Source organism: Pungitius pungitius, chromosome 16, assembly GCF_949316345.1.
Source record: "Pungitius pungitius chromosome 16, fPunPun2.1, whole genome shotgun sequence".
NCBI lineage: Eukaryota > Metazoa > Chordata > Actinopteri > Perciformes > Gasterosteidae > Pungitius > Pungitius pungitius.
Window position 1 is genome coordinate 5,597,482 of NC_084915.1, and position 24,868 is coordinate 5,622,349.

General features: G+C 43.9%; 1 protein-coding gene across 4 annotated transcripts in view; it reads left to right on the forward strand.

Moving 5' to 3' along the window:
* Positions 1 to 24,868, forward strand: part of mtmr4 (myotubularin related protein 4) — a 31,142-nt gene that overhangs the window by 295 nt on the left and 5,979 nt on the right. Inside the window, exons 1-14 of one of the 4 annotated variants that reach the window (XM_062558031.1) lie at positions 835 to 964; positions 1,850 to 1,950; positions 13,741 to 13,830; positions 18,602 to 18,718; positions 19,767 to 19,796; positions 20,340 to 20,422; positions 20,793 to 20,959; positions 21,068 to 21,164; positions 22,298 to 22,411; positions 22,495 to 22,694; positions 23,003 to 23,131; positions 23,656 to 23,767; positions 24,195 to 24,390; positions 24,606 to 24,791. In XM_062558031.1, the coding sequence (XP_062414015.1) occupies positions 1,948 to 1,950; positions 13,741 to 13,830; positions 18,602 to 18,718; positions 19,767 to 19,796; positions 20,340 to 20,422; positions 20,793 to 20,959; positions 21,068 to 21,164; positions 22,298 to 22,411; positions 22,495 to 22,694; positions 23,003 to 23,131; positions 23,656 to 23,767; positions 24,195 to 24,390; positions 24,606 to 24,791 (1,524 nt within the window). In that variant the 5' untranslated portion in view covers positions 835 to 964; positions 1,850 to 1,947. Of the gene's footprint in view, positions 1 to 834; positions 965 to 1,849; positions 1,951 to 7,209; positions 7,374 to 13,740; positions 13,831 to 18,601; positions 18,719 to 19,766; positions 19,797 to 20,339; positions 20,423 to 20,792; positions 20,960 to 21,067; positions 21,165 to 22,297; positions 22,412 to 22,494; positions 22,695 to 23,002; positions 23,132 to 23,655; positions 23,768 to 24,194; positions 24,391 to 24,605; positions 24,792 to 24,868 lie in introns of those variants that run through there. The other 3 variants (XM_062558032.1, XM_062558030.1, XM_037466857.2) reach the window with 3 other exon arrangements.

Sequence of the window (24,868 nt, forward strand, 5' to 3'; positions counted from 1 at the left end):
CCCACGAGTTGCTTCGTAAAACGGTGCCCGTTTGTGTCAAGTCTCGCGTTCACTTTCACTTTCACCTTACGTGTCTTTGAACTTTGGTCCTGTTAATCACACCTGTTGTGTTGTCACCAGTCAAACACCGCACCTGTTATCCACTGCTCGGGGGCGGGGCGGGGGCTATCCCACCGGTACATTTCCAGATCGTACTGTGGTCCGTTAAGAGGGGGGCTAGCCTGCCTGGCTGGCTGGCTGGCTGGGAACCCCCTTCTGAACTGGGAAATGTATTTTATACTATATTGAAAATGCTAACTTCATGGAGATGCTTCAAAATAATGTAGTTTGCGATAGTTTTGTTAAGTAATATTTCCAATAATCAAATAAAACCTCTGGTCATTTACATTTTGCCAGACTTGTGTTGTATTCAGACATATTTGTCTTTGAAAGTGCATATCTTTTGAGATCAATCCAAACAGGGGACACTGTTTTGCAGGGAATTGTCAGTGCCTCTTTTGTAATCCTAGGGAAGAAACACTGCTGCTCATTTACACACAACTTTTGAAATTGTCCCAACTTGTTCTTGAGTCGTTAGCTAAATCGCATTGCTTTGAAGGTGATATTACCATTACATTTTTAAAAGCAATTTTATGACTGGTTACCTACATGTGGTGGTTTCTATTTTGGTGGCTGATCCCTTTTGATAAAATGAGTCATGAGTGGAGGTGAGTGAAATGTAGAGTTTGTCCCCTGCTGCATAGTTTCTTTGCGAAGCCTGGCCCTTGATGAGTGGGAGGGAGAAAGAGTCAGCAATAGAGCCAGAGCTAGGGAGGGAGGGAGGGAGGTATGCCATGCACTGGTTTACAACTAGTATGTGTTTGGGAGACGGATACTACAGCTCCTTTGCAAGGACCTTCACTTAAACCTTTTTATAAAGGGTAGACAAACATTTACAGAGACCTAATTCATCACCTTTGAACAGGTAAGAGAACTTTGTGAACAATATTCCTTTGAGTTTAGCATAGTTTTTATTTTTTTGCGCTGTGTGCAAAAAGGGGTGTGTCTGGCAAGCAAAGAAAAATGTAGGGAAGTAAGACGAGAGCATTAAATGGCACTCGTTTTGATCCAGTTCCAGGTTGTGGTTTAAAGTGAGCAATTCCTATTTGAGTCGTGTCCTAAACAAGTAAAAGTGAACCCCTGTGTCCATGTTTTGTGTAGCTGTCGGCGGGTTACTATCTTCACACTAAACACACACTGAGCTTCCTGACTGAACTTGTATGCGTGGGTGGAGGATGCAATAGGATATCAGTGTGTCTCGTATTGCCTCTGTGCAGCACCCTTTGGTGTGTAGGAGAGCTGTGGAGTTTGTCCACGCCCACTGTCCAGTTATCAGTCGGGCTGCTCATAATCTGATGAGGAATGTTGGGTTTGCGTTTCCTGTATATAGTCTTTCCCGTCAGGTCGGTGCAGGTCAGCTGATCCCCCCCCCCCCCCCCCCCCTTCAAGGTTTCCACATCAGCGTCAGTCTTCACAGAAGAGTCTGTCTACCGCACTGCATGTGTGGAGTGTTTATATTGACCTGATTTGGGGAGAGCACTCCTTGTTCTAGACCAGCCAGCTCTGACACCGTATGCACAACACTCCTCCGAGAACTTGCATTTTAGTTATTCTTTAACGCGCCCCCCCCCCCCCCCCCCCCCCATCCATGCTCCGCTTCTAACTATGAGATATGTTGTGATCTTAGTGCCAGGAATTTCTCTACTTACGGTAATTTTCATCCAAGAAAGGTAGTTTTCTGTATTCCAGCCCAATATGCAACCACATGTGTGTGCGCTGTCACGACTGATGTGTGTTTTTATGTTGGCAGGAGCCATCGCTGGCACAACAGAGCCCAGTAGACCGGAGGAGAGGGAGGGATCTGAAGAAGGGCGCCCAGACCAACAGTCTACAACCCTGGCTGGCAGCATGGTGAGCCAGTCCAATTGTGTGTTGTTTATAGTGTCCTCTGCTGCTGATTGATATTAAACTAGTGGCCCATCTGAACCCCCTCCCTGACAAGGTAAATGACAAGCTGAGATTTCTTTCAGAGAGGAGACGCACAATGTTCTCTCAAGCCTAAACACAGCTCAGGGTTGTGGGACCCATTTTGTCACTTGTTTAACATTCTACGGTTTCATGATCATTAAACAATGTATCCCTTTTCTGATTCAGAATGTCCCATATATGTATGATAGGGTACTAATATTGAAAGAAATTCTGAATCTTCAACCACAGCAACAAAGTGCTTTGCTGTTTATCAAATGTATGAAAATCCATCATTGGATCATAATGAACAGTACAAATGATCAGCTATCAACATTGCTTTAAATAAAGTGCACCTTTCCTAACGCCAGGTTCCATTCGACTCCTCCAGCTCACTCTTAGATTCAAACTATCACCGATGTGAGTGAGTGAAAGTTGACCTGCCCACAGCCCAGTAGTAGTTTGCACAGCGCGCGTTACAACTCGTCTCCATGTTTGTTGGCCAACACCCCCCCCCCCCCATGATAGTGTGTGTGTGTGTGTGTGTCCGTGTGTCCGTGTGTGTGTCCACCCAAGATGACCGTGCATCACTCTGACCCTGCTATGTGCTGGATCTGTTTATTATGGTCTACTCTGCTCTGTAGAAGATCTAAAACTAAATGATTTTTGTATTATGTGGCGGTACCATGAAAGTAATTGGCGCAGAGAGATGGAGAAATAACTGCTGCTTCAAGTGGCTGCATGCACTTCTGTTTGGGTTTTCTTTAGAAATGCTGAGTCCCATATTTTCACCACCACATTTTAAAAGAGCAATTCAAAAGTAAGCTGTGCATTATATTTGAGGGTAATTATTATGTACTATATTTTTATATTATTTATTTGACTATTTAAAAGCTCCTTTAAAGAAATGGACATAGGCATTCTTAATTAGATGTTACATGCATATTGTTTGGCATTAAATGTGGAAAATCCTGTATTTTGCACTTTGATGTTACAATTTTTACATTGGCGAGAAGCCCCCTGCCACATCATGGCCAGTCCCCTTTTACTTTTCTGATGGCACAGTATTCCAAATTCAGCCAAGCTTTGACCAATTGAATGACAAATTCCTCCTGAAACTAATAGGTGCAGCTATTGTGGGAGAGAAATAGGAAGTGTAACTGGAGGATGTGTGTCCAAGGGTTCTGGTTTACTGGGTCCACATAAAGCCGGGGTGGCCTGCTGCCCAGCTCCTGGCCATTTATGGGATACACAGTCGAGCTCTGGGCTTAATTGACGGCGGGGGCTGATGAGCACATATTGTGCCCATTAACTCTCATGAATGCAGACCTCTGCCAGTTCGATTTCATACGTTTCATTTAATATTCTATTTGCTTTGAATGTATTGTGGACTTATTCTACTCTGTTATTTCTTATCATTTTCCCTTGTGGGGTTAAAAATGCTGTAATGACTTCAACAAGTGGGCAGTTAAATCAACGGAGGCCATGAAACACTGTTGAAGTTAAGTATTGAATTCTTGTTAGCTGGTTAATGCGAGCACGGAAACCAGGACATTGGGGCAGTTTTACCCTGCCCTCAATGCCCACAATGCATTGTGGTGCTACCTTTTGTGGGGAACTAGCCGGAGAGTTTCTGTGTTGGCAACATGCAGATTCTACTGCATCTGTGGCATGCTATAGCATTTAGTTCCATGGACTCAGTGGTAGAGCAGCCCATCCTTCAGTCAGAGGGTCGTGGTTGATTGACTGTGGTGGCGGGCGTGGTTTCAGTTCGGCTGCAGGGGGGAGATGGGGGGAGTGGCTCGGGGAACGGTGCCAGGTGGAAACAATGACAATCAGCTGGGGATAATTGTGTGTGCTCTCCCCTATTTGAGCAGTGAGGCGGGGGCGAGCGAGAGAAAGGAGATCGAGCGAGCGGGAAGCCGGCGTGTTTTACCGAGCAAAATTAAAACAATAAAAAGCATTGGAACCCACCATCCTGGTGTCGAGTGCCGTTTGTCCGGAGCCGCGCAGTCACACACGTTACATTGACATATGTTTATAAAAGCGCTACAAGTGAAGTTACCATTGTAGTCCTCGTATTGGACGGCGTACATGTTAATGCTTTTAATAAACGGAATCCTGTTTCAGAGTAAAATATGTGGTTGGTTCCAGTTAGATGTGCTCAGTCAGATGGCATTGTACTGGCTCATTTACCCAAAACATTATTTAGTTGTGGAACACTTATTTCTTGACTGCCCGTGGTAGAATAGTTACTGGTTGTCTTTATAAGATTTAACATTTTAATAGGCAACCCAAAATAACTATATGCATTTTCATAAACTTAAACATGTATGTGCAAATAACTTTAAATTGCTGCGTGAAGTCCCCCAATGCCTTTGAATATATTTTTTGTATCCTCTTATTTAGCTTCATGTCAACATGTGAACCGACACTCTGTATTGATGACCTGCTGACCCCCTTTCCTAAAATAAAAAGTCGCACACAAGAGGCCAATCTGGTGCTCACTTTTAGCAGCAGTTTAGTGGGGGGGGGAGGAGGGAGGAGGGTGTCTGTTTCCATAAATCGTATTTCAGTTTTGAACGATACACCTGCTGATGTTAGTACTGAAGCCCTCCGCTCTCCCAAACCTGATGAGGTTGCTCTCAAAACAAATTGTCAAAACACACTTGGCCAAATAATGAAACACTTCAGACTGTTGAGCGATTTTTAAAATGTTTTTTTTTATTTTTGTCATAGCTACTACAGTGTAAAAGTGTGACCCAAACATTCGGAATAACGTTTCAGGCAAATCCGGTGTTTAATATGCGTTATACTTTTTTTCTCCTTAATTTCTGTAACCGGTCACATACCATGTGACATGGTGGTAAATCTCAGTAAGTGCTTGATCTGCAAAAGTGCATTTTAGAGCAGCGGTCCATTTACCTGATGAGATGGAAGTCATAGTGCACTTTGTCTCCTGCAGCACAAATCTCTACCTTCTAATATGTTGCCATATTATGCCACCTTATTATAAGTTAACGGTAATTTAGACGAGCCTTAAAAAGTAGTTTGTTTGGATCATGAAATTGACACAATATTTTTAATGTTCAAATGCCAATTTCAGTGTGACTGCAAGGTTATAAACTTGTTATTTCAGCAGTAGACCCCTCAACAAGAACCTTTCTTGCTCAAACAAATGGAAGTATAAATAGATGCATTGCCAAATATCTTATTAATCAAAAACTAGTGGTTACATCTAGTTTTTGTTTTCATTTACATTAGCTGAAGACCTTCTGTAGATCAGGCGGGTTGCTGTGCAGGCAGAATGCATTGAACAGTGAAATGTCCCGCTGTTAACAACAACTGCGTTGGGATTTGGGCCATTTATCCATACATATATTTTTTCCTGTTAATTTCATGTGCTTGTTGTCATGCAACCTTTATTTGTCTATAAATTCAGTATAAATGCATTGTTATTTTTTATATCTGGCTGAGTGCTGTAATTCTATGAAAATCTTGCAAATCTCTAGTGTCTTCTTTTGTTATTCTACACATCAATCAGGACCTATTGCATTTGAAGTTATATGGTGTGGTTATAGCAGATTTGTATTTTCTTTAACAATTTGCTGCCTCATGCTAATGATAACCGTAAATATTTTATGAATTCAATCTTTGTTAGCCTGGAGATTAAATAAACGCTCATCTACACGTTTAACCGCCCCTTCAGTGGACTTGTATTTCTGTATTATTACCTGCAATGATAAGTAAAGTAAAGCAAAGGTAAATGTGTGCACCACATGATCCTACAGAGCTTCAATATCAGGCACTCTTTACAGACTGGAATGACATGCACCATAGGAAATGTAGCAAGCTCCTCTAAAAGCCGTTAAAATGTGTCTCTCTTAACTAGATCTGAAGATCAGATCTCTGATGCATCTGTCGCAGGTGCCAATTCAAGAGCGATCGTTGTTTAGGATGGTGTACCATTTCAGAAACCACACCTCCCCCCCAGTAGTGAGTCCAATTTAATAGTGATGTGTCGTGCATCCAGCCTATGCAGCAGTACTATGTTATACGGGTTACATAATGTGACAGCCACAGCTGAAGGCGAGTGGCTGTCACGACTCCGCCAGGGAGGAGGTTGGGTTAAGGGGGCTGTGTCTCCCCCCCTCCAGTAGTATAATGTTCACCGTATATACACCCTGTACATGCAGTGACCTTCTCTGGTTCAAAGCACTGGAAGGTGCTGCAGCATTCACTGCAGAGATGCACTGCACCTGTGTGGGACAAAGACAGCCATGGGACAGGTGGGGTCGGAGTCATGTCTGTGGAGTACTGTGTCATTGGAGATCTCCCATTACTTTCTCCTCAACGCCCTACGTCCTCTGCCACATATAATCCTCCTGCTCTAGATCAAATGCTGCAAATGCAACGCTATTGTGACGGGATACTTTTCAGCCACCTTGCAGCGATTTCTCTCTGCACCCCGTTGGTGCGTGTGAGTTTGCTTCAGGACGTCTTCTGTGCACACGCCTCCTCGCATACAGTGTGTTCGCCTGGGAAAGAGACCCGGGATACTGCAGATGGTCATAATGGCGCATGCATGGCGGTGGGCGCATCTTCTAGTTGCCGGCGGTACTGTCTCGGCTGTACCGCCTTGTTGCTGAGGGACGAGCATATTTACGAGGATATGTCGGTGAAGGGTGAATGGGGAGTGAGTGGGGGAGGAGTACAGGAGGGGAAGGGATGGGGACAAGGGGAGCGATGCGAGCCTGTGAATGTGAGAGAGAAAGAGAGCTGTAGATGCGCATGCAGAGGGTGGAGCCTAGCATCAGGCAATTCCCTCTGTCTTGCCTCCCCGCCTGCTCTCTCTTCTAGCAGCCCTCCCCCCCGCCCTCCCTCATCCATTTGCTTCATGCGAGATGGCCCATTCGCAGTGATTTAATCTCTTTACCTCAACGCTCAGCTCATCGCATGGACTGCTGCTCATTTTTGTACCTTTTTATGGACCACCATCCCACCCTCAGCAGTGCAACAGGGGCTGCCGTCAGACAACAGCGTGCTCTCTCTCTCTCTCCCCACTCTGAGGGGGGGTGGGGTGGGGTTCCTGAAAATAGACCCGGGACCGGCGGGTTGGCTCGCAGCAACTCCTGAGAAGGAGAACAGGGCCAGAGGTGCAGAGAGGGGGGGGGGAGGAGCGGCAGTCAGAGGAGTTTGGAGCCTACCAGGGGTGGACGGGCTCCGGCAGGGAGGAGGATGGGTATGCCGGCTCCTCATGCTCCAGTCACGCTGCTGCTCTGTAGGCTGCGTGTCACTCAGGCACAGCTGTGCCTCTCCTCGACATGAGCTTCGCAGGGAGGGTGTCCTGCTCCATGCTCAACTGCTTTGTAAGTGCATCTCTTTCTCTGTTTTGTGTGTGTGGTGGGCGGTGCAGATGTGGGTTGACACGTGAGTGCTGTAGTTATTAGTGAGAAGCCCACAGAAATAATTGATTTACCCCCACACCGCTCTCATGCGTGTGATGATGAAGATCTCATCAATTGCTCTCATCACTCACCTCTGCTGCATGGAGGACCTTGAGCTGCCAGTGGGTTGATTGGCAGGGAGGGCCTGTCAGCGTGCGTGCGTGCGTGCGTGTGTGTGTGTGTGTGTGTGTGTGCGCTTCTGAGAGCAAGCACATTGTGCAGTCCCAGCTGCAGCCTTAAAGTATGTTCACTGCAGTGGAGGAGTTGCATTTGCAGCATGTGGTAAAAGGCATGTTAAGGGCATAGAGGACTACGAGAAGTGGAACGGTTGTTTCTCTCAGTTTGTCATCTTACCGAGCGGTTTGTGTCTGGGGCTTAGTTAGTTAGTTTGTCTAGTAACCAATAACCATCCAAAGCAAACTAAAACTTTAATAGACTAGTAAAAACGTGAATAGCAGCAATGTAAGCTATAAGTAAACAAAGAGTCAGCGGCTCTCGGCTCCTTTCTGCTTGCACAAACACGCCAACATGCTCACAATGCTATTGCAGCTGTTTAGGAGATATAGTATTTACCTTGTCACAATAGTTAATTTCACAATGATGGGTGCGCTAGATGGAAATTGAATGGGATACCAAAGTCCTTACTATTCATCCTGAGTGGAATATGAATGTGTGTAACAAGTACAACAATCCATCCAGTAGTTGAGATGTTTCACTGAAAACCATAAATCTCATCAGTGTGACTCCAGAGTAAGAGTCATCTGTCCACTATAAACCACGTATTGTGTATTTTGATATTTCAGTGGTGGATAAACCGATTGATCCTGTTTTGCTGTGTTAGCTGCATGACTTTATGAATTGCGTCATCCCAGTGTTTCAAACTACGGAAATAAAGCATCTTGGGTAACCCTCCCCTCATATCATGTTTATCTCTCTACGACGTGTTGTCCGTGCCAAATGGAGCTATATAAAGCCTAATTGAATTGGTTAAGATTTTTCCATGACTCAGATTCTATCAATCCACCGGCTAAATGAGTTAGGGGGTAAGCACCAGCCAAAAGCTTTTTCGGGAGATTCGCTTCAGGATATACAAAGGTCGCCTCTTAAAATTCTGCCTCTTAAAATTCTGCCTAACTGCAAGAACGCAACACCGTTGATTACTCTGAAAGTAGTCAATATGCAGCAATGTAAGATGAGGCTTTTCTTTTTGGTATGATCATTTTTTTTAATGAGAAGACAACTTTCTTTACTAGTCACCTAAAATCCATGTCTCTACTTACCTGCACCTTGGGTGTGGTGGAAAATCTATCCGATAAAGGTTGTATGAATTCAGTGTAAACCACCAGCTATTTAATTTGGACAAAGACATTAGTGCAGTTAAACTTTTCTAACAACATACAAAAAGTATATGGACCGTATGCCCATAGAACATTTTTTTTTATATAGATTCGAAACAAACTACTATAAGTAAGCTATGAAACGTTACCTACAATCAAAGCGTAAATGGGATGCTGAAATGAACCAGATCATACCATAGAATACCCGGGAGGAAATATGCAGAGTTTCAAACAAACACTTGTAAAAGGAAAGTAATTACCAGATTATCCAGAACGCCAAGACGGGCCCAACACATTCAGTCCTATGCTGCCAATCACACACATATATTCTGGCTATGCCTCAAGTTAAATGCACATTGGAGAGAAGTATTTGGATCACTTAAAAAGATATTCCAACAGGTCATCCAACAAGACCCCACAGAAGCACTACTGAGAGCCATGCCTGAGGGGCCAAAAAATACCTTCTAAACATACTAACAGCAGCACTGAAGGGTAGAACTGTCAGATGGTTAAAATGGGATCCCCCTATATGTACGAACACATTTGCCAAGTTTTATGTTATCTCTTTTTCTTTATCAGGAAGCAGAATCTTAAACATGCCCTTTACAGAAAGATTTGACTGTGTGTTCATGTGCTACAAAAGTGATGCTCACTTATTTCCGATCAATTGTGCTTACTTCTCAAAGACGTCGGCCCTGCCTTGTATCCTTGGCTTAGAGTACGGCCAAGGACTAAAATGGGAGTGATCATTTAGAACATGGAGGTCTATGAAATATTAAAATAGTCTGAGGGAACAGGGTAAAAAAAATGAATTTGGGACAACTGTCATCTCTGATTGTGACCTATGAATTTGACTTCTCTTCCTTGTGAAGCCAAGAACAAACCTATTCCACTCTGATTGTTTCTTGTTTGCTTCTTTCTGTTATGCCGCTTCACGGCATCCTCTCCATTGTCATTGGGCCTTTACTTCCTTCTAATGCGTCATTTAAGGTCATTTTTCACATTTCAGACAGTGTGTGTGTGCTTCTTCGTGCACATGATCCCGTCACATTTAAGAGGTCACCTTTGCATCATGTCGTGGTTCTCCGATCTACACAACTCTAGGACAAAGGTCCGGCCACACCAAGTAAAACTGGTGAGGCTGCAATTTTGAGGTTGTGAAAAGAGGTTGTTGAATCCATGGCAACCAGACTCTTATTCACACCGTTAGTATCTTTCTACCTTTTTTTGTGTTGTCAGTTTTCAATTCCCTCTCATGTAGAATTCTCTGGAAGACTTCTTCTGTTTTCAGTTCTGCTCTCCCCAGAGGATTGCATCTCTAAATTGGGCGTGCACGATCTTGCCTCCACATGCATACGTTCCGCTGCTATATCGGAGCCATCCAGTCAGCTGCTGTAGATGATGTCACTGTCAAGGCAACACATGTATTCAAGACGTTGCACTCTGACATGACATAAATATTGTTGGAGGAATGCATGGAGGCGTATGTGTGTATGCGTGCATGCCTGTCTGCTCCAGCTTTTTGAGTGCTGGGTGGACAAAGGTGGGGGAGGGTGCGCAGGCTCACAGCAGTGACGAAGCAAAAAAAACAAACGTGGCGAGCAGAGGACAAGCTGTGCTCCATCTATGGGAGCCGGTGAGAGAATATTCTCTTTTCCTTTTTAATCTTCTTTAAGCTGATTGTCTGGCTGTGGCCACACAATGCAATAGACCACAAATCAGAAAACGGTCCAAAGTTCAGCTTTGCATGGATGGAAAACACTCTGATCAAGACTGGGCTTACCTCTTAGTTATTACATTTGAATACAAACACAAAAGGAAGTTATCAGCAGGAAAGCATTCAGTTGCAAGTCATTCACCAAACATGTGATGTAATGCAGGGGTTCTTAACCTTTTTAACCTCGGGGCCCAACTTTTTAAGTACAAAGTGGCCTGGGGCTCAAATATTCAAATATTAACACTGTCTTGGATTAACTACGTGATATCGTTCTAGGTTGGATTTGTATTCAATGACTAAATAAAATAATAAAATGTTTACCCAGCAAAAACCTGATACAGTGATCATCACATGGACATTTATTTATTATCTGTATGTAAACAAGCACAAACAATACCTAACAATTTATGGAACAGATAGTTAATATAATAATTTGAAAGGCCTGAGCCAGGCGTAAGACAAAGTAACTTACTTTTACTAAAAACTAATAGAAAACAGAAATTTAATTAATTAATAATAGGGAGTAATAAAATGTATATAACATTTGAAATAAAGTGCAAATGAAAACATAGCCTTACAGTCTTCGAAAAAATTTGATTAATGCTTCATCAGTCAATATTTTGGCATCACAGAAGCAGCAGTTCCTCTTCAAATCGGCTTCACATTACAACATGGTGAAAGGTTTCTGTCATTGTGCCACACGTCTGGCTTTAAGTCCGATTTTGAATTCCCAGTCAGTGAGATGACGGGTTCTTCTGCATCTGTAGCCCATTTTTCTTTCACCTGCTTTCCCAGAGCTTTTGGATCTTTGGTTTCCATATGACACTTTAATTTTGACGGTTTCAATGCTTCGGTGGAGTCATGCTGCATTCACACCAAAAGCCAAGCAAATTTTCACCACGTTTACTCGCCCGCTAGTTGTAGTTATTTTGCTTCATTCACGTCCCGCTTTATGCGCATGCCTTATTTCCTATACTTGTCTCCGTAAAGACGGTTACAATACTTTCCGTTATCCACCACCAAATCACAACTATTTCTGCTCTTTATTTGATGTGTGAATAACACAAATGTCGGCATCGCAAACGGTGTTTTCCTCGTTCATGTGTCATCAGTGGCAGGATTATCAACATAGGACGTGTTTGTGCGTGTATGTAGTGATTGAACGTTCCTCTCAGCCAATTTTCCTAAGCGGAAGACTAATAGCGATAGTTTCACCTGTAATGTATGACTGCCGTTTGGCACGCTGCGGTAAAGTTTATTTCCTTGAAAAAAAGGAAATAAATAAATGCTCAGACTACCCAGCAACAGTGGGAGGGAGATCGTTCAATGGCCCGACCTGCAGGAAGCCTCTGACTAATGGCCACTGTCATGGTCTAACCCGTGTCAGGTGAAAATAAATCCGATTTATGACACACATCAAGCTTATCTGTCTGATGCTGAAGGCCGGCTTGGGTCAAAGGTCACTAGATGAGTACAGCTGCATTGCAAAGAGGATCCGAGGACTTTGGATGAGTTTACTATTCTGACAATAAGGCACTAAAATTAAGTTTGCTGATTTGAAAGGTGATTGAGACTATTTGTATCTGCTCCCAATGTTTAGAAGCTGATTCAAAGAAGCCACACAACAAAAGGAGCTAACTTGGACTGTGAGTCTGGTAGTGGGGCTAACCATCTCTGAGAATATGTCTTGAACACCTGCTCCTCTTATTTCATATTCTAGTCACATTACATGAATGAAGCACTATGCTAGAAAGAAGATCCCTCTTCATCTTCACATGTGTGTCAATGGAAAGACTGCATTACTATGCACATGAAGGCATCATTTGAAGGAAATGGAGCCGACCGCATTACATCACTTAACGTTGGACCATCATTTAAGGAGCATAGACGTCTGAAACAGCCTTGACACCAACCTTCATGGCTGCCGTCAGCTCTTTCGGTTTAGTAAAGTGTACAAGTTGGACTGGCATTGTGTAGTGACTTTGGGACAGTAACCTCTCCCACAGAGACACTTCCCACACCCAACGTAAGCATTCAATACAAACTCCGTAGCAGCAAAGGATTCTTCACCCAAGGACTACGATATTCCGGGCTCGGATGATTGTGATTCAGACTGTCAGTAGGCAGACGATCTCTTCTTCCCTCTGTCAACAAAGCTGTCATGTCACAGAAGCTGATCAATTTTGCTTTGGCTGTTCTTTTCCTATCATTCCTTTTCCCTTTTTAATTGGAATTGGATTGGAGTTAGTTTCTTGTAGGGTAGGCGTTGTTGATGTAGGACAATGACTCCATCTGTTACCAGATAGCGTATTATGTACTATGTACTCTATACATGTTACCTGTTAACACCCCATCACAAATATGATCTAAACCAGGATAAAGCTTACAATCGGCATACTGGTACATGTAGATGCACTTTATGTGAATACAATTACAGGGCCGAACTTTGATTTGTTAAACTGCAGTCTTTGCTCCTCTCACCTTTGTTGCTTCTTGAGGTGCTGCAGTCGATATTTAGCCATCCATTCTGACACGTGTGCCCTTGATAAACCTGTATTGTGAGGTTCCCTTCTTCATAAACCTGTAAATAAATTCAGAACTCGTCTACACGTCTCTTCCGCAGACCTGTTTAACCGATCTTAGCAGGGAGTTGTTTAAACTCCATAAGAAGTTGATGTCTGAATCATGAAAAACTAGTCCGGTGAAATACTTGACTTAGTCCTACTATCTATGTTTGCACAAGACTTCAACACCCAGGCAGAAAGTCTAGAGCGTTTTTGGTCGTCACGTCTCAGTACTGCCTATCATTTGCATCTGTCATGGCAAGAAGTATATTTAAAGGGTATGCCCAAGGCGCATTCTCCCTTCAGCATAATCATTAATCAATCAAGGAAAACACTTTTAAAATTGAGTGAACATTTTAAAATAGCTTGCTTCATCGACTTAACACAAGGTCACATGCCTCCTTTTTCAAAGGGAGTTTTGAATGTCATTGTCAATATTTAATCTGCTGTGTGATGTCTGATAGTTGGTGGGGATTGTGAAATTCAACCTGGCACACATTCTATATTAAAGGTTAATGCCCTTTGGTTATGATTTTACTGAGGTTTTTGTGTTCATGTGGTTTGAAATTCTGTTAAACTATTGTCATGCTCCTGTATGTCGAGTTTCCCCCCCCCGCGGTATGGCCGAGGTATTTGTCTAACCACTCCTGTGCTGTTCTATTGTCGTGCAGGGTGAAGAAGGGCCTCCCAGCCTGGAGTATATCAAGGCAAAGGACCTGTTCCCCCAGAAGGAGCTGGTGAAGGAGGACGAAAGCCTTCAGGTGAGCAGAACAATGTTTTCCAACAGATACGCACTGAAAGCCATGTCTGTAGTGCAGGTCACCAGGAAGCGATGAAAAGGCAGAATGTGGCACTTCCTGGTTATGACCTCATCTTCAATTCCGGCTGCTGGCAAGCCACCAGCAGGGTTCCTGTGAAACAGCCTGATGAAGCTTGTGTGGTTTGATTACCACGCTATTTATGGAAGAGTCACAGCGCAGCACACACCCAAGAATAGATGAGGAGCCCTTACTTTTTCAGAGTTCAAAACGAGAACGACAATTTTATTCAAAGGCTCAGTGGAGAGCGAAAATATTTGCATGTGAATAGGGCTGCGGCTTTGGTCTCTACACATGAGTATTCATACTGCAAGCGTGAACGGACAGAGAACGCGTGCGCCCGCCTGCAACAACCACTACTCCCCACTACACCCCCCACTGTCAGCCCGGCATCATATGTTAGTGGAACAGAAAAGGGGCACGTGGAGGGATTTGCCCCGCCTAGGGGTCCCCATGCCTGGTTCCTGTATCTCAGGGTTTCCACTCAGGTTGCAATGAACTGCATCAACCTGTTAAAAGGTGCTGTTTTTGTTGTTGTTATTATAGTTACTATTACTTGTTAAAGGGACTTTGTGTATCAAAGGGCCTGGTAGATTTCATTACTTCCTGCTAAGCAATGTGAGAACACACTGACGTAGTGTCTTACAAAGTTTATGAGGTGCATCTTAGCTGCCTCGCTACTAAATACTGCTCAAGTAGCCTTGCCTCCGCCTGCATGCACACTAGCTGTTTGTCACCGTTGTTGTTTTTATGTACACACCATCCTATGACAGATTTTCTGACAGCTGATGCCTCATAGAGGCATTCCTACCCCACCTTGTTCATTACTCTGCTGCCTTTCATCCCGTGTGCGTGCAAGCCGTGGTACATGCTTGCAGTTGTGTGTGCACACGTGCATGTCTTCACAGGCAAGCTGCTTGAACTGGAAGTCACGACTCACAAGTCAGGGAGTGTTATTCATGGCTCCTTCTGTCCTCTCTCTCTCTCTCTCTCACTCTGAAATATTTCTGCTGCTGAAAGCTTAGTTGAGGAAACGTGCCACGGTATCCTTTGCTGGCGGTGACTCATGCAGCTACTTTTGGACCACATCTTGTTTAATGCAGGGCCCAGTCTGTACAACATGTTAACTATGGCACTCTCCGAAGGACATGTGGGTCTCTTCCTCGGCAGAGCAGCACACACACTCAGTGGGGGCACATTCTCATTTAAGGCGTTTCGGCTGCTGTTGAGGCAATGTTTAATGCAAATTGCCTACATCCCGTGATAGACTAAGAACGCAAAGACTTTTAAGATTAGGCTTTCCCCTTTTCTATCCTTTTTCATATATAAGCAAAATGTATCTTTTTGATTTTCAGCTGTGCTTATGCGCCAGTCACTGTCTAATTTCAGACATTCCACTTTTTTGAAGTTCCAGCACAAAGTGCCAGGGGGCCTGTGGCCTATATTTGGCTCTATTGGTGTCTGAGTACAGAGTACTACGTGCTCCATTTCCCAGGTTAAGCTGTACTTTTTTTTTTTTTTTCCCCCCATCATTCTTCCTGTTCTAGCTCAGACAGACATTTTTAGTAAATAATGAGCAGCAGCACAGATTTAATGTCAGGGGTTTGCTTGTTTTTTAACACAAGCTGTCTGAACCAACCGTAATCCAAAACTTTTCACCCCTTGACAGTATTCCTTTTTAAATAAGTGATGATTCCCGCTTGTGTGCAAATTGTGCTCTAAGGCAGGCTTCGCTTTTAACCGTGTCATTTTTTTTTAGTAAACCCGATTTTCATCATAATTCACCATCTGCCCTGCTGCATGTCCTCTTTTGGCATGCACCGGCAGGTCTTTGTGATAGGTGCTCAGATCAGTCTCAATAATTGCAAATTCACATATAAACAAATCCCGATTTATATTTGTTTGTAGATATGTATGTTTGTACATGGGGTTTTTTAGACTCCCCTGAGCTGAATTCGCAAATGCTTTTTTTTCTTTCCATATCGAGCCAATCACATGAGCGGAGCTCCCCCCCCTCCACGTCAGTAAACAATTTACTAGGTTATGTAAATATGTTGCATCATCGATTTATTTTGTGGCATTTTAAAGTGTCAACCAACTGCTTTGCAAGGTAATGCAGACAGAAAAGCTAGGATCATAAACTAATGTTAACTTTGTATAGTCAGTGACTACCAAACTATCATTGTTACTAACTTCACTAAACAGCCTCGCTGGTAAATCACTTGGAAATAGCTTGCTAAACATATATATGTAGTATGCATATAGTATGTGCTCCCAATACTCCTGAACTTCCCAAAAATGTTTGTAACATGTGTGACGTTGGTTCAAGGAACTGGTCATTTGTATGGGTTAACTATATTGGTATTAAATACTTGAATGAAATTATCATAATCAAAGCATACTTGCCAACCTTGAGACCTCAGAATTAGGGAGATATTCAAAAGGACCGGGGGTGGGGGGGGGATGGGGATGGGGTATCGTCATTTATATCACAAACGCAAAGAAAAATGTAATTCATTTATTTCACAAATTCAATTCCTTAAGGGTTCTCCTCAGGAGGTTAGACTCTAATTTGTACAATAACAACAACACTACTCTACTTATGGTTGTATTTCAAGGTGCAATGCTTCGCAGCCTGTAGCACAGCCCTTGAAGGAGCGTAGCTATGAGCAGCACCTGTGAAATTCCATTTGCAGGAAAGGGGGGCGTGTCATCGCCCGGCTGGCACCTGTAGCCATGACACCTCTTTGCTAAGGGACGAGTGGCAGATGCAAGATGCTCCCTCCCTTTCCCCCTCCCCCTTTACTCATGTTAGTCTCATCTTTTTCTGTTCTAATTGCCGCGCTGGACTTCAGGTGTCAAGGGGTGAAAACGTTTTGGATTACGGTTGGTTCAGACAGCTTGTGTTAAAAAAGGTGTAACCTTTATTATTCGGTCTGAACGGCGCGCCCAGTGACGGATGGTGTAGCAATATTGTTGTCCGGGTGGAAATCGGGAGAAATTCGGGAGAAAGGTCGGTCCGGGAGATTTTCGGGAGGGGCTTTGAAATTCGAGAGTCTCCCGGAAAAATCGGGAGGGTTGGCATGTCTGAATCAAAGCAGTTCAGAATCTACAATAAGGCGGATGCGAACAGAACCAGAACTGATGGGCATCCTCATTATCTTCTGGTCTAGAAGCAGCTGGGGAGCTTCAATTTGAAGCAGCAGGTGAATTGGGTAAGCTATGAGGTGTCTCTCCAGCAGCTCCCACCCAGCCCAGAACCTCATGAGGTCTCGGGAGCACCTCCTCTGATGCTACGGAAGAGAAATGTTATGCATGAGACACCTCCAATGCATTTCATGAAATCCTGAAATCTTATGCACATTGGGTGCAGGTTTTGCATTAGAACTGCCATCTCTTCCTTTTTGTTTTTCGTAGCTGCAAATAGAGATGCAATAAACATGTAGAGAGAATAAGATGAGTGTCGCTACCTCTGCTTGAGGTGACAGACCCTCACACAGTCAGTTATTTTCATTAATTGTGACTTAGTTCCAAGATGTTACTTTGCAGAAGAACCAAATTAGCAGGTAGACAACACTAATTAGCCAAGTTAGTTAACTAAGCTTATGGAGCTACAATATTCAACTGAATAAGAAGTTTTTAATCAACGGAATTATCTCTGCATTTGCATTTGTAAATCAAATGTATTTAAGTTGTTCTGTGTGCATTTGCAGAGGCTTCTGTTTGTATTTGAGTCCGTTTGTATCTGTGTGCATTCGCAATTGAGACTGATCTGACCCCATATCGTGATTCAGAAGTGCTTGCTAATGCAGGATGAGGTAATATTGTCTCAAGCAACACTTTTCCTCCACCAACAATGGCTCAAGTACGAGACCTTGGTCGCAATTCATGCTCCCCAATGACCTGTAATAAGTAAAAGCAGCCAGAAGTGACGCCGAGGGTACATGAATGAGGAATGAATAGGCATAACACAATCCTTGATTCATCAGATGGGAGAGAAGGCTGTCTGAGTGGTAAAAGTTTGATGTTTCACATCTTCCAGAACGAATGTTTTATGCAAGAGATTGGAAGGGTTGTTTCCTATAGGCTGCATAATGTTATGATAGTCATAAAATGTCTGATACTTGGCTAAAATCGCAATGTTTAAATCCCTGAGCGAAGTAGCTCCCATAAACTTCACTTTTGTGGATACCTCTTTCTTACATGAATTGAGAAATCTTTTAACAGCTGGCGGCTGTACCTGTGGCTTTCTCCCCTGTGGCGTTTAGTGCTGGAGTCCAGCCCCATACGTGCAGGAGGGATGTTTTCTGTTTGGCTCTTGGTTGAGAACCAATTATCTTAATGTTTGGGTCTCAATGCAGACAGAGCATGGGCTGTCCTTGGATGTGATTAAATGTTTACAGCAGTTAGGAATGTAAGAAGCAAGCGGGACAAACAATCTGATCAGGCAGTTCAGGGCTAATTTTAAACTATTAAACCGTTGGGGTACCTTAACACTGGTTTAATGGTGTAATTATATAATTCTTCCCCCATACCTGCTAAACCTCATTTTAGCATTTTCACGGGCTCACAGAAGTCGTGTTAACAAAACCTCTATATTGAGATCTTTTAATTATTATTACTATCGCTATGGAGAGCACACCCTTTTTAAAAATTGCAATGTGGATATTCAACATGTTCAACTGAATAATCTGCCTGTTTTGTGTCTCTACAGGTGCCATTTGCTGTTCTTCAGGGGGAAGGGGTGGAATACCTTGGCTATGCTGATGGAGCCGTCATTGCGATTTCAAACTACCGGCTCCACATCAAGTTCAAGGACTCTGTCATCAACGTGAGCGCAGCCCTCAGACCTTAAGCACACAGTCAGACCACAAACGTAGAGTCTCCCTTCTGTCCGAATGGCACCAGTGTCCCTGTGATCTCTACAGCTTGTATGCCATTCCAGAGGGCAGAAGCCAATAGCAGGAGAGATGGAGGAAAAGGCGATAGTGTGTAGTTGGACCTCTTTCCCCTACATCAAATTTATGAACACATAATTGTGCAAAACAGGCAAAAAAATCAGCTATTTTGTCTGCAGTCAGATCCCCAGCATAGTTAGGTTGAAGTTGTTTGCACCAGAGATTTACCACAGAGGGGCAGGGCCTCTGATCCACAGTCAAGAGAGGTTTTTTGCAACATCTAGGCTCCGAAGGTTCGCCCCCACCACTGGCCCTGTTGCCCAGCTCGCAACTGCTGACGTCAGGCTTTTCTCAAATACAAACGGACCATTTGTTTGCCTTCACTGGCAGCAAAATTTCTCCTCCTTCCCAAAACCCAGTCATCTTTTCCAGAAGAATTCAGCCTCTGGAACGAATCACTGAGATTTGTTTGTTTTCTTAAGAGGGGGGGGAGGAGGAGGAGGAAGAGTTGGAGGAGACAGAAGTGGTGAGGGCAGATGACCAGGATGTTCAGAGGAGAGACTCTCACACACACACACACACACATACACACACTGAGGTCAAACCTCCCTAGCCAACAGTAGTTAACTGCTCTCCAAAGTCTTGCCTTGACACCAGTAACATAGATGAACCCTGTTTGAATGCCAACAAGCCCCCACCCACCTCACCCACCTCATCCCTCACCATCCTTTTGACTTCTGAGCTATTTTCATGCCCTTTGGTCCCGTCCATGTTTGTCTTTCTGATGATCCCTGTTTGTTATAAAGATGTGCTGTAAGAAGCACACGCATTTATCTTCCATTTTTCAACCACTTCATTTCCGTTTGTCTTCTGAATGTTTTTGATTTAATCAGGGTTTTTTTCCATTTCCTCCTGTCTTGTGTCTTTCCGCCCCCTCGCCTGCTCTCCCTGTGTGTACTCCGTGGTGTCACTGTGTTTTAGACCTACCCAGGTGTGGAAAGTGAGATATCTGTGAGTACCATGTGATGAAACACCCCCCTCTGCCATCGTCTAGACTCATCAAGTCATTCATTTGGAGCGATTACAGTGTTCTGTGGATAAATTGTAATTTGTACTTGACTAAGTCAGTTATTGTCTGTGAAAGTAGAAACCGTTATTGTGGTGCAGCGTGATAGCTGCCCTTGAGAACAGTTTATGCTCTACTATTGTTTTACTAAAAGACATCACAGTGACATTGCGTGGGTGGTCTAAGCAGCGCCTTTTATAACACCTCACAGGATAACATAACAATTTAGAAAGCAGAATAAGACATCCTGTGCATCACAAGTCTAGAGCTGTTGATTGGTATTGGCACAGGTCCAGAGGCAAAGTCAGAACACCTCCCAGTCGGTCTTCTCCTCCACAGAGAGCTCACAAAGCCTTGCTGTGTATACTAGACCTGTAGAACATACAACGTCCAGACTAGAGGGTGCCAACCTTTTAGCAGATGGGCTCCCTCTGCTCTGCCAGCGGCTCATAACGCCCATCACATAGGCTCTGTGTCTCCCCCTACAGGTGCCTCTCAAGCTCATAGAGAGCGTGGAGAGCAGGGATATGTTCCAGCTGCACATCATCTGCAAAGACTCCAAAGTTGTCCGGTAAGAAGAGCCGCTCACTCACTCGCTGAATATGCCCTTTTGACCCTGCAGGTATATTGATGCCGGTATATTGATGATAACATGAGTAAATCCAGTGCGTCGTCTGGGATGCTTTATAATACATAATACAATAGATTCTGTCATATGCCCAACACATTCTACTATAACACTCAACTGCAGCTCCAGCGTGTTCACGTTCAAAATGAACGTTCCTCAGTTAGGCAGCATTGTTAATTATGTTTCAAGACTAGAATACCTCTGGTGACTTTTCATGTTTTTCTTCTCTCTCTTCAGTCCCTACTGCATGACGTTGTAAGATATTTTGTTCAACTCCTCTTCATCCTAACCTTTTGTGTTCCGTTTTCTACAGATGCCACTTTGCAACGTTCAAGCAATGCCAGGAGTGGGTCAAGCGCCTGAACCGGGCCGTAGCTCACCCGTCCCGCCTGGAGAACCTGTTCGCGCTGGCCTACCACGCGTGGTGTCTGGGAGGCAACGTTGATGACGAGGACCAGCACATTCATCTCTGCCGCCCAGGTCAGCGCAGCAATCCATACGGAACGTCCATTTCCAAAGTGGGATCTCTTATTTTGTTGAAATGTAGTTAATCTTAAACTTCCCTTCCTACCCTGTCTGCATGCACAGGTGATCACGTGCGTCAGAGAATGGAAATGGAGGTCAAGAGGATGGGCTTCGACACACAGAACGTCTGGAGAGTGTCAGACTTAAACTGCAATTTCAAGTATGTCATAGAATAACAGATAGCTTTACAATACTGTTACTATAAAGAGTCATGATGGCCGTGTACAGAGGGACTAGTGAGTTTCAATAGAGACGGACTTGGATCAGGCAGCATTTAGACACAGTAATTACAATGTGCTCCAGCTTAATATATGAAGAACAACTTGTGGCTGTTTAGGCTGGCATATTTCAGCACTGTGTAGCAATATGTAACAGCCCTTCAATTACAAGAGTACCCTTGTTATTGTTATCTTATCAGTATACGTATATTCATCCTCACTTTTTGATCTGCTGTGATTTACATTCACCAAAGTCATCATTGTCTCTGTTTATTACGAATAGAATGTTCTTAAATTCATAAAATAGAGAAAAAACTCTATTTCCTAGAATCTGCAGTGTTCTTTCCAACGTATATATATTTGGAACGTGTTTATGAAATCCACATATAACTAGTATAAGTTAATAGTTGAAACTAGCATTAGACATTTTTACATTTGCGGATTATTCAATACTCAAAAGATGTGCGTAGGACTATTCCTTTTGAATGCCTTCAACAACTCATTGTGTATACTGGCTTGCCTCTGTCTGACCTGTGGTTCTCTTACCAAGTCTAGTCTTTAACAAGACACACACACACACGTGTGTGTCAAACTCTTCTGTCTCCTTTGCTGTCTGGATAAATAAACGCAATATAAATGTCAGTGTGCTCTGAGGGCCCACGAGAACACATCCTGCTGAGGAAGAAAGGTACACAGGACAACCAGCTAATTAAACAAACCGCAGCCTGCTGAGGCCAATGACTCAGCACACCATGTTTCTCTCACACGCACACACACATAAAACACACACTGTCTCCTCCCTCCATAGACAGTCAGCAGGTGAATAGACAATGAAGAAAGTACTTTGAGGAGACCAACAACAGATGGAGTCAGGCAGTGACACTCTGTGATTTGTTCTCAGCCCGATCTCAGAGTTCCTGATGGAGCAGTGACCCTGAAAAACAGAATGTTTTTGTCTGCGCCTCAATGTCACTATTTTGTCTTTGTTTGGGGGGCTTTGTTCACTGAAAGAATTTTGATGATTCTTTTCACCGAGCCGGGCTGTGACATGTAATCTTGTCCTTGTTGTCCACAGGCTGTGCTCCAGCTACCCACAGAAGCTCCTGGTTCCAATCTGGATCACAGACAAGGAGCTGGAGAGCGTGGCTTCTTTCAGATCCTGGAAGAGGATCCCTGTGGTAGTCTATAGGTGGCTTTACTGACCGAGAGCCATGTCATATCTCATGTACTTTTTACTTGTTTACTTATGTTATAACCTTGACCCCCCCCCAGGCACCAGAAGAACGGGGCAGTAATCTCCCGCTGCAGCCAGCCTGAAATCAGCTGGTGGGGCTGGAGAAATACTGATGATGAGTACTTGGTGACCTCCATCGCCAAGGCATGTCAGATGGACACCGGAGGCAGGGGTACCTGTGGAGCACTAGCCTGCCGACAGCGCGGGGAAGCTCACGACTCCTCCGATAGTGATTTCGGTAAAGCGGTTTGATTCATGCTGGCAGATTCATGCATGCGCCATTAGAGCACTCAAGCTTTCAAGACTGCATTAAAATCTGATTATGTGAACATTCTTTCAATATTTCCATGTTCCATTTTAGATTGTAACCTACAGAAACACTGTGCGTCATCAGGTGGAAATATTTATTTTTAGTGGGTTACCATTGGTTCATTTCTGCTAATGATGCCCCTGGTACTTCTCAGACTTCCTCGGTCTACTTTTTATCTCCGCCCCTCCTCGGCAGTTCAATGCACATGAAGTAAAAATGATCTCCTGTGTCTCCAGACTCCTCTCTGACAGGTGGCTCCGGCTGCGATGAAAGAACTGTGCCACAGAAGCTGCTGATTCTGGATGCTCGCTCGTATACCGCTGCAGTGGCCAACCGAGCCAAGGGCGGAGGCTGCGAATGTGAAGGTCAGTTAGTGCGACCAAACATTCCAATAATGTCAAATAGACTTAAAATAGGCAAATTATATTTCACATTTTAAGTCCTGAATTCAAAGATTTACTTCAAGTGAAGTGAAGTGAAAGGGAGGCACAACTTAATTAAGTTCGTCCTAGTAGTAATTTAAATCAGAACTATTTTCAGTTTGGGTCCCCGCTCCAAACAGTCCCTTCAGATTTATGTCAAAAGGGGCTCCTTGCATTAAACGTACGTTGTTTTGCTAGCGCTTAAAATATCATCCGGGATCTGTGGGTCCTTGCTGCTTTTGATCTCTTCGGGAAAGTGATGCTCTGTGTAAACAGTGGCTTTGCTATGCCTACTGAGAATATTTTCCATAGGACATTCAGAGAGCAAGTGATTACCGCCACCAGTGACACACTGCTAAAAAAACATGAGTAGAACTTTTGAGCAAGATAATAACACAGTTTCACTACTGTATCTCACAAGTGACGCCTTGTTTATGTCTTCATCAGAGTTGTTTGTTTATATTTAGAGTACTATCCCAACTGCGAGGTGATGTTCATGGGAATGGCCAACATTCACGCTATCAGGAACAGCTTCCAGGCTCTGAGGACCGTCTGCAGTCAGATCCCGGATCCAGGGAAGTAAGTTGATCTATTTGACCTTTTCTCTCTGAACAGCTCTGCGTTCATTTGTGCCGCCCTCACTTTAATGGCTTCACCTCACAGTAAGGCAGAAATGGGAACACAGCCACTATCCAGTCTCCTTCCTACTGTGGTAGCCAGCTGCCGATCTGTACACACTGAAAGTGGATATGTTTGTATATGCATTTCCATTTGTTCCTGGTTTTAACATCTGTGGGTTTTATGTCAGGATGCATGTCCCAGTACAGGTTATTTTAAGACTGGATGTTATTCTGATGGGAGTGTGTCATGGTGTAGGGATGCCTTCATAAATATAGGTCAAAGGTATCCTCTTTCCCCAGCAGCCTAACTTAACCCTGGGTTGGCAAAGATATATATATATATATTGATTCATACTTATCTAATCAGTTCTTTATGGTGTTTCCAGCTGGCTTTCGGCACTTGAGAGCACCCGTTGGCTGCAGCACCTGTCCGTCATGCTGAAGGCGGCCACTCTGGTGTGTTCTGCAGTGGAGCGGGACGGCCGTCCTGTACTGGTGCATTGTTCCGACGGGTGGGACCGTACACCCCAGATTGTAGCCCTCTCAAAGATCCTGCTTGACCCCTACTACAGGACATTAGAGGTTAGAATCTGCACGTTTTGCCCCCAAAACATTCCATGCAGTTGGATTTTAGATTGTAGGTACTTTGTGGAATAAACAAGGAGCAGTCTCTTTTTAGTGTCCATTGCGAGTTTGACTGCATTATTATTGCAAATTGATTGCAGCGGTCTTCTCTGTACAGTTGTTGTTGCATTGTAATATAATCACCTCAATACTGACTACCGTGTCGTCCACAGGGCTTCCAGGTGCTCGTGGAGACAGAGTGGTTAGATTATGGTCATAAGTTTGGGGACCGCTGTGGCCACCAGGAGAACGCTGACGATGTCAGTGAGCAGTGCCCCGTCTTCCTGCAGTGGCTGGACTGTATTCACCAGCTGCTGAAACAGTTCCCCTGCCTCTTCGAGTTCAACGAGGCCTTCCTGGTGGGTGCTTCTTTTCTAATATGTACTTCTTCATTTTGTGCAGATCACTATCAAGCGATAAGGAATGTAAATCATTA